Source organism: Notolabrus celidotus, chromosome 3, assembly GCF_009762535.1.
Source record: "Notolabrus celidotus isolate fNotCel1 chromosome 3, fNotCel1.pri, whole genome shotgun sequence".
In the NCBI taxonomy this organism is placed as follows: Eukaryota; Metazoa; Chordata; class Actinopteri; order Labriformes; family Labridae; genus Notolabrus; species Notolabrus celidotus.
This window is the reverse complement of record NC_048274.1, coordinates 4,534,434-4,544,166: the sequence shown is the minus strand read 5'-3', so window position 1 is coordinate 4,544,166 and position 9,733 is coordinate 4,534,434. Positions and strand designations below refer to the sequence as shown.

Below are 9,733 nucleotides of genomic sequence, written 5' to 3'. Positions count from 1 at the left end.
AGGAATTTCAAAATAAGTGTGGTACTTTCAAAATAAAAGTCCTAAAACTTTTGTACATTTATTATTAAATATATGAATTGTTTTAAAAAAGAGTATGTTTATTATTTAGTAATCATACTTTGGAGCAGGTTATCAAAGTAGCCAAAATCATGGAAAACATTAATGCAAGAATAATTTTATATTCAGTATTTTATAAAAGCTAACCAAACTTGTATTATTTTCTTTTAATAAAATAAGATAAGATAATATATTACTTTATTGATCCCTGTGGGGCGATTTGGTGGTTGCAGCAACCTAGACATAAGTACAATAAGGACTACGTTTAAATAAGTAAAATATAATAAGTAAAAATAAAAATAGATAAATAAAATAATACAGATTTAAGATATACAAATGTTACAAATGGTTTAAATAGTGGTAATTAAAGGCAGTATTAAAAATGATTCAGTAGCGACAGGTTGACATGGTGTGATTATGGTTGGTTATGACAGATTATGCAATATAATAAATAAATATGGGCACATAATATGACTGTGTGATGATAAGAGAATAATAAAAAGTTTTATATAATAGTATCATGATCAGCTGCAGTAAACAATAATAATGTAGTATGACATAATGTAATATAATATTAATAATGATATCATATAATGTAATATGCATTTAATGTCATCAGCAGCCAGAGCGTCAGTACAGGATGAGATGAGGGAGTGTGACAGACAGTGCAGGGATGGTATCTGTTCATAGGGGGGGACATTTATATGGGCTTCAAAGCCTTCTTAATTAGAAACCAGGCTGGTTTATAAACATTGGAGTAATCTGAGTTCAGCAGCAAAGGGACAGACGAGTCATCTCATGGTCACCTCCTAGATTCAGCCACAAGAGGGTGTTAAGAGACTGACTTTTTAAAACAGACCTGTCTGTCTTAGCAGATACTGTATATGAAACTATATCTGCATTAAGAGTATTATTTGATTGATTGAGTCTCTTTAATCATCCCGAGACTCAGTTGTAAAAATGATCATTGAACAGTGTTATTAACAGATTTCTTCTTTAGTCCACTTAAAGCCTCTGTGGGAATTTCTTAAGTGGTATGACAAACAGTGAAATTACTGATGCATTATTACAATATACAAACGCAAAGAGCCCATTAGCAACAAGACTGATGATCACATATGGTAATTTCTAATGTGGTGTAGATGTTAGAAGAGATGATTAACACAATGTTTAAGACACAGCTTTTTATTTGACATTGTAAATACAAATGGTTCACATTGAGTGTTGTAATTAGTTTTTAAAAGAAAGCCAGATGAGATTTTTATAGAAAACACTACTAATGCATGCGTAGGACAAGACAAGAAAAGACATAAGCGGTGCACATTAAGCACCAAAACTTACACAAACCAAAAGTTCCTTGCAGGAGGTCAAAAAGCCCAAAAGCTTGTTTTCATGTAGTTTTATCATAGTTTACAAATTATCACTCTAGTTGCAAATTGTTATTGTTAGGCCTATCATTTGCATCAACTAATACATTTTTAGGCTCTCTTTTAGTACGAGCCACCACAAAGCCATACTTGATCAAGGCTAGAATAGGTACTAACAACAGGCGCGAACTAACCTGCAGCCTAAGGTATCTCTGTCAGAGTTCACATGGACAGCCGATCCTCCTCCACCCACTGTCTTAAAGGCCCATCTGTTTATCTGACATCATATTTCTGAACTACAAGTTTGTCTATTTTCTGATGCCACAGTTGTCACCAAAGAGATGATTTCAGTACATTTTTGCAGCAACTTTTCATTCATGTTCAAAATAAGCGAGGACTCGTATACCTGGCTGCATTGAAGCTTGAAAATCCGACATGAGTCGGAGTATTTGAACGCATCAACGTACACAGCGTCCCACCGGTGTTGCGTTCAGGTTCGCTTAGCTCGTACTAACGGCTAAGTTTTTCTCTTAACATGGATTAAAATAACACGTGGCTGTTTCTGTGAATAATGCCTTTATGAAGCTTTCTTTTTTTAAATGGATTTTGTTGTTTTAATGTTTCGTAGTTAAAGCTAGCTAACGATAACCTGTAGCTACCTCTCAGGTGACGCCTCCTCTGTGTGGTTGGTATCAAAGTTCAACCCCAGTTTATGTTAGGTTAGCTTCTTATGTGAAAGTTCGCCGGGTTAAAGGTGATTTAACTTATTGGTCTCTTCTCTGACTGCTGACGCTGCACAGATCGGGGCTACATCCTCACCGTTACACCTACATTATTTGGTGTTGTTTTTTAAAGGAAGCAAAATGAATCCAGCAACAGAAACAACCCAGGAAACCTCAAAATCTGCTGTTCCTTCTCCGGTTAACGCCGAAGATCAACGAAAGAGGGCGAAAGTTATTAACGTGGTTTATATAATTGCTGCCTTGGATATCACATGGATGTTTTTGCAGTTTTCTGTCACCCCTGTAAGTATTTCTGTTATGTCAGAGCAGGAAGCTGAGATTTCCGAGCGTGCCTTGAACGTGTATGCATTCACGGAAGCCAGCTGACTGTAAATGTTAAATCACTGCTTGGTATCTTTGTTTTTAGTGTTAATGTACAGACTGTAGCACTTTGCATGAGCTTTCTATGCATTTTATGGCACACTTACTGTCACAGTCTGTCCCCTGTGTATACTACCTTTGTTTGTAAAAGTTAGACCCTTTAAAACCACAGTTTAAAGTATTTAATGACATTAAACTGCAAAAGTCCTGTCTGGAAAAGGTAATGCATGAAAGTACAATGCAGAAAGTTAAGAAAAAACACTTAGATTAACCTAATAAAACCTTAAAATGGACATTTTGCTGTATAATAGCTTATATCATTGTTATGCAATCATTTTAGAAGGTAAAACTACTAAATACTCCAATCATGCATGTACAATTGTATGCAGATAAAAGTATATAATGAAAAGAAGCTCACTGTACAGTATTAGTTGATTATTAATGTGCATTATTTCATAGGACAACATCAGATAAATCCTCATTCATTCATGTTACAGCAAGATTTTACCAAGTGGTATACTTATGGATAAAATGTTAATACCTACTGTATAATTATCTGGTTATTTGGGCATTGATGCGTGCTTATGAGCAGAACAGTAATTGTTAAATGTTACCAACATAATCATCACTCTTAATCATCAATTAATCATTAACTAATACTTAACAAAGATAACCCTGCTGTTACTTTATTTGCTGGGGCACCATCATTAACTCATTATGAAGAACACTGGAGAATCAACCTTTTGTTGTAATATTGAGCGTATTGTATTTAGGAATAATATCCTTAAAAGTCAAACCTCCAAACTTCTAATTTATTACAAGAACATTTAAATTAGTTTGTTATTTTCACGTTTGAGAGGCAGGGACCTTCAAATGGTTTTAAATTTAAAATGTGTTGAAGAATTTTCAGAAAAGGAGGAATACAGTTTCAGTCATTTGATGAATTCATCACTAGATCAGGGTGTACCTATCTTCATTAAACCAGGTCTGCAGGGAGACTGTTAATCTGTGTTTTCATTCCGCCTGTGTCTGCAGTATTTGGCAAAGAAACTTGGCTTCGACACCTTGTGGTTTGGTTACTTACAAACCACGGTAGGTGTGATCCAGCTGCTCGGGGGTCCCATGTTTGGAAGGTTAGTGTGAAACATTGTTGACCTGACAGAGGGTCATATTTAGATGTTATTCTGCATGTATCACAGTAAATATTGTGCTTTCTGATTGATGTTTACTTTGTAGGTTTGCAGATCTCTTTGGAGCACGGGTCGCCTTGTCTCTCGCGTGTTCTTCAACAGTAGTTTTCTTTCTGCTGCTGGCCATAGCGGACCATCCTGCCATGCTGTTCATACATAAACTCCCCACAGTCTTCATGCACGTCCTACCTGGTGAGCTCTGCTTCATCTAAAATCTGCACATTTTTAACAACAAATCTAGATCATAACTTTGATGAATTATGAATGCAAATTTTGCTGCCATTGTCTCTCGACTAAGGCAGCATGAAGACAGAGTGTTAGTCCATTACTATGGAAACACTTAATTGATATTTAAGGGTTTATATCTGCTTTTTTGAAAGATTACAACTTTTCCTTGAATCAAAATTTCTGTGGTTTTACAGCATTATTATGGATGGATGAACAAAAAACATATGTAACCTTCAAATATTTCAATTTAGCAAGTTATACCCAGGTGTATACTGTAGATATGACCTATACTCAAATATCAGACATCCTGGTGTTGTTTTTTTTATTGTCCTGACAATGATTGCCGTTTCTGTCCTCTCTTGTCTGCAGCGTCTCAGATGGTCGTCGCAGACCTTTCAGAACCTAACAAACGGGCTGATGCTTTATCCAAACTCGGTCTGTGTTTTGGGATCGGTATGATAGCTGGCTCTACGCTGGGCGGGCATCTGAACACACGCTTCGGGTGAGTTTCATAATCTGTATATCTGGTTCCGATCCCAGAAAACTGGCAAAATGAACATTTTGGACCTCCTTAACTCTGCTTTCATCCATTTATGTTTTTTCCAGGGAGACCTTCACAGCATGTTTTGGTGCTGCGGGGAGTGCCGTCAGTTTGCTGCTGGTTTTAAAGTTTATCCCGAATTCTACCAAATCTCCATCTTCAGCTGCCAGCACAAAAAGTAAGACACACTTCCCTCTGCTACACCTACTCTTCCCAGCTGTCAGTGAATCTAAAATGTATACATGTTTAGGCTTGGGCACACAGGCATGGTGTTTCAAACTACTAAAGGGTCAATTTTTAAATTTGAAGAGGTGGTATTATGCTTTTTCATATTTAAAAAACAAATAAAGACTTAAATGATGTATGTCAGTAATCCCACGTTGAGACTGCTGGCTGCTCTAAACGACTTGTTCAAAAGCCACATGAGATTTTAGTGGGAAGGGTACAAGGGTTGCTCAATTCATGATGTCACAGATTGGCGAATGTCCTTAAAAGAGCATTAAGACGTAAAAAAAAAAAAAACACTTAACCATCCTGCTCTGTTCTTTGTTGCTGGGGACATTCAGGTCAGATTTGAGGTCAAAAACATACGGCCATATTTCATGGTTTGTCATTTCAAATATAGAAGCACCAGTTAACTCATTTACAATTGCTTTGTAGCATGGCAACAATCATCAATCAATCAATCAATCAATCAATCTTTATTTGTATAGCGCCAAATCACAACAACAGTATCTCAAGACGGTTTTACAAACATAGGAGGTCTAGACCACTCTATGTCAAATTAAACAGTAGAGGAGGCTTCTGAAGAGCTGGCAGATTGAAAGAGAGTGGGCTCAAGATATGGGGATATGTAAAGGGTAAAAGATATCAGTTCTTTTGTAGATAAGAAACAGTCCTAAATTCTAGGACTCCAGTGGAAAAGGAAGGATGTATCTGGTGCATCCTTCACAGCTCAACATATATCACAACAAGTCGAATGAGACGACAGACTCTCAAGAGGCCGAATAATACTCTGTTAAATGTTAGTTTTTGGTTTCAATATAATGGTAAAAGAGGGGCGGGACCAGCTGGAGACACAAACAGGAAATCTTCTGTTAATGGTAAAGGGAGCTTCTCGCTACTCTAGTCCTCCCACCCACTCAAAACACGTTAACACTACTCGACACATTGACCCGTTCACACCACATTCATACACTGATAGGATGCCGTTGCAGGGGACTATCAGTATTAACTGTCCTATGTCACCGGGAACTATTCTAGGTTCAGTGTCTTGCTCAAGGACACTTCATGTGACTGCAGGAACTGGGATCTCTACCACTGAGATAGCCGCCCATAGACCAGTTTGTCTTATTTCAGTTTGGCCTGAGTGGTTGCAAAGGCTATGAAAGCAGGGTCGTAGGTTGTTGGATGCTGCCTCTGAATAAGGACACAGCTGTAGTTTAAACTATGTGGTTTAAGTGGCTGCATGGGGACAAGCTCTGTTTCTGTGTGAATGATGATGGTTGCTGTTAACAACATGGCCCCTGTGTGTGGGAGAGTAGAATGCTCAGCTGTAGAATTTTTACTGTCAAGTGTCCCATTCTGGAATCTGGTGTCACAACAGCGCCTTCTTTCTGTGTTCAGACCCCAACAGATTAAAACTAAACATCTCCATTTTAAATGGTATTGACTTTCTGCCTTAGACAAGATAGGAAATCAATGGAAAACACTGCTGGGAGAAATATGTTTGACTTTCAGTTTGAGTCACAGCTCTGGGAATGCACCAAGTCAGGCCTTCACCTGGATGACTGGTTATCAAGTTTTCCTGATGCTGAGGGGGAAAACTTCTGCATGCAGGAGCAAAATGAGGCCCTGGAAGCAGAGAAAGCCCTCAAAAAGATGAAACCCATCAAGAAGAAGGTTGATGGAAACGAGAGAAAGGAGGTGATGCACCTCAAAAAAGAATTGTCTGTGTTGGAGAAGAAGTGCAGCCTCCAGGAAAGAGACCTGAGGTGGGGTCACACGCAGACTGAGACTCTTAAGGACGAATTAGAGTCAGTGAAGAAGGAGCTGCAGGTGATGAAGCAGGCTGCTGCCAACCAGAGGATCCAGCAGCCAAATCTGAAGGATCAACTGGATAAGGTCATCAAAGAAAGAGATGGCCTGAAGAACAAGTGGCAGCAGTGCAGGAGTGAGAGCTCTGAGCTGCGTGAAACAAACACCAACCAGCAATCAGCCCTGAAAAGTAAGGAGAGTCAATGTAAAGAGCAGATGAAGCAAATCCATGTCCTCAAGATGGAGAATGAGAAACTTCAGAGGGAGACGGACATCATGAAAATTGATTTTGGATACAAGAAACAGGAGCTCCGAAGGTATGAGGAGGCGCTCCAAGTACAGATGGACCTGCCCAGAAAAATCGTAGTAGTCAAAGGGAGATGTCACGCACCGGTCATCGGAAACCCTCCCAAAGAGGTCCCCGTCCAGACGAGCGAGTCTTTACAGAAGAAGCTGCTGACAAAAAATAAGGAGCTGCTCGCCCAGACTGAAGAGCTGAAGAGGACACAGCAACAGCGTGACGAGCTGAAGCAAAGTCTGACGCAGGTATCGGCGAAGCTCCAGCTGTCCAAGGCGAAAGTCAGGGACCAGAGTAGAAAGATCATGGCCCTGACAGGGGAGAGGAACTTGTACAGAAGTGAGATTGAAAAACAGAGGAAGGAGGCGGCAGAAACCAGCAAGCAGCAGAGGACTGAGAAGCTTCAGACCAAAGCTGCAAACAGGGCCAAGAAGGCTGATCCGTCATCCAGGAGAAAACCAAAGCAGTCTCACCCGTTAGCTGTGACCCAGACTGAAGTCAATCATCACTTATGTGTGATTGACAAGAAATGTCAGCTTTAAACTAAATGTGCTCATTCAAAAACTGCAACAAAAAATAAAAATAAAAATGGATTAAAGGTTTTGTCGAGTAGAAGTGTGATTTTTTTTTTAGATAACTGTGGTTCCTTGAGTGTCCACTTGAGGCTGGCTCCAAAAGTCAGGGGATCCCTGTTAGGTCTCATGTTAATGACGCCGGTTTTGGAAGCATGAGTTACCATTACAGCTCAGTAAATGTTGTTGTGATGATGTTCTTATTCATGAGGGTATAAGACTTTTCCGTAAAAAGGACACTTAACCATATTAATGCCTCTGTGCCTCATGAAAGATTTCTCTTGCTGTGGTTTTAAACGTTCTGCCTTTGGATATTTCACATTACTGTCTTTAATATTAAATGTGTATTTCCTCCTGTCTCCCTTCAATCATTTTGGCCCCTTAAAGATGAGTGACTGTACATAAAGTCTGTGTTTTTGTCTTCAAACTTGCTGCAGCTGAGAATACAAAGAAATCAGTGTTCAATCTTGGAGAAATCACCAGACTGATGAAGTTTCCCGGTGTGACGCCAACTTTTCTTGTGAAGATCATTTCAGGTTTACCATCAGGTCAGTACAACTGTTAGAAGAAGTATGGTTTTCCCCCAGTACATTCATCGCATTCATTTCAGATAATTCAAAGTCTTAATGTTTTTTCCAAAGGTATTTTCCAGGTGATGTTCTCCATCATTGCGCTGGAGTTTTTTAAGCTGGAACCTCAGCAGAACGGTTATCTGATGGCTTATTTTGGCATCTCTCAAATGGTGAGTGTTGTGGAGATTCCTTGATATGATGAGTAGTTGTTGCTCTTTAGGGTTACACCAACCTGTAAGATACATTTAACAAAATCTGGATTCTGTTTTAGGTCATGCAGGGAGTGGTGATCGGTCGCCTCACAGCGAGGTACTCTGATAACTCGCTGCTGCTGATGTCCATTGGGGTGTCCTCTTTGGTTGGACTGGCTCAGGTACCTTCAGAAACACACAACAGTTACAGAAATGGCCTGATTGTAAAACTAATGATCAGCTCCACCTCCTGCTCTGTCACTTTTGTTTGAATATGTCTTTCTCTCTGCAGGCTTACATGCAGGATGTGTTCCAGTTCTGCATCATCGTCATCCCCATGATGTTTTCTCTCAGCGTGTTCGGTGTCATCACCGACAGCATGCTCACCAAGAGCGTACCGTCCTCTGATACAGGTGAACCATCCTACTGTTCTGCCTTCATACACTCAGAAATGGACATTTGATGCAAAGCAGAGATTCTGTTAAAGGCTGTAGTGTCACAAAGCTGCATGTGAATCCCATGATGTGTAAAAGATACTCCAAATTAAATGTACAAGCTAAAAAATCTTGTGTAAAGGATTTGAAAACGGAAGTTTCACATCAAACTAAGACAAAATTGCTGATTTAACTCAAGCTGTTTGATAAACCCTCTTTGTTTTTGTACACAGGCACAATGATGGGACTGTGTGCGTCCGTCCAATCTCTCCTCCGCACAGTGGGACCAACAGTCGGCGGCTTCCTGTATGTGAACTACGGCATCTCATCTATAGGTTTAATCCAGTTTTTTGTGAACATCTGTGTGTTTGTATTCATGCTGCAGCGTCCCCTCAGGAGGGCAACAGAGCATTTGGAATGAAAACACTCTTTAGAAAACCTCCCCTTCATCTCCTGTCTGTCCATTAGAGGAGATGTAAAACAGCTGATTTCAGGAACAATCATTTCTACAGATATTTATATTCAAAGTCCTCTGTGTCAGTTGTTAACGAGGTAAGGACAAGTCATTTCACTTTTCCATTTAGTGAGTGTTTTGCTCTGTTGGTAAATCGTTGCTGATTCATGACCAAACCACTAGGTGGCAGCAAACCCTCCAGTTTTATACATGTTTTTAAGGGTTCATCATTCCCAGAGGAGAGGCACTTTACATAAATGTTTGTTGATGCTGAGATTTTTTAAATAATATCAGAAATGATCCAAAGTGGACCAACGAACATTAATTTTAATCTACTATAGGAACATATTTTACTTTTTGATTAAAGTTTATTTTTTGTATTTGTCACCGTTGTCATTAAACCTTTGAAAAATGCATTTTGTACATTATTTCAATGAAAGGAAAGAGCTTATGCTACTAAAGAGTAGAGCACATCAGACATATTTACCTAAATTCTCTTGGTGCTCCTTGTATCATGGAAGAGTTCCACTAAAGACAGGTTTTGGCTTTGGCAAGATGCCTTTGGGAGGAACTTGACACATGAACCCAATGTATGAAAAAATAACTGAACAGCACAAACAGTGTGCAGGAAAGTAGCATGTGAGTGAGCCATCTCACTTCATTCACATCTTTGAAGAGAGTTGCACATG

The 9,733-nt window shown here is 39.3% G+C and overlaps 1 protein-coding gene across 1 annotated transcript; it reads left to right on the top strand.

The window, feature by feature from the left end:
- Positions 1-1,868: 1,868 nt before the first annotated feature.
- Positions 1,869-9,355, top strand: slc22a18 (solute carrier family 22 member 18). Its single transcript, XM_034680883.1, has 11 exons — positions 1,869-2,178; positions 2,280-2,449; positions 3,563-3,660; positions 3,764-3,909; positions 4,315-4,447; positions 4,552-4,664; positions 7,831-7,941; positions 8,035-8,135; positions 8,237-8,338; positions 8,449-8,569; positions 8,824-9,355. The coding sequence occupies exons 2-11, from the start codon at positions 2,288-2,290 to the stop codon at positions 9,009-9,011; spliced, it is 1,275 nt and encodes a 424-aa protein (XP_034536774.1). The 5' UTR covers positions 1,869-2,178; positions 2,280-2,287; the 3' UTR covers positions 9,012-9,355.
- Positions 9,356-9,733: the final 378 nt, after the last annotated feature.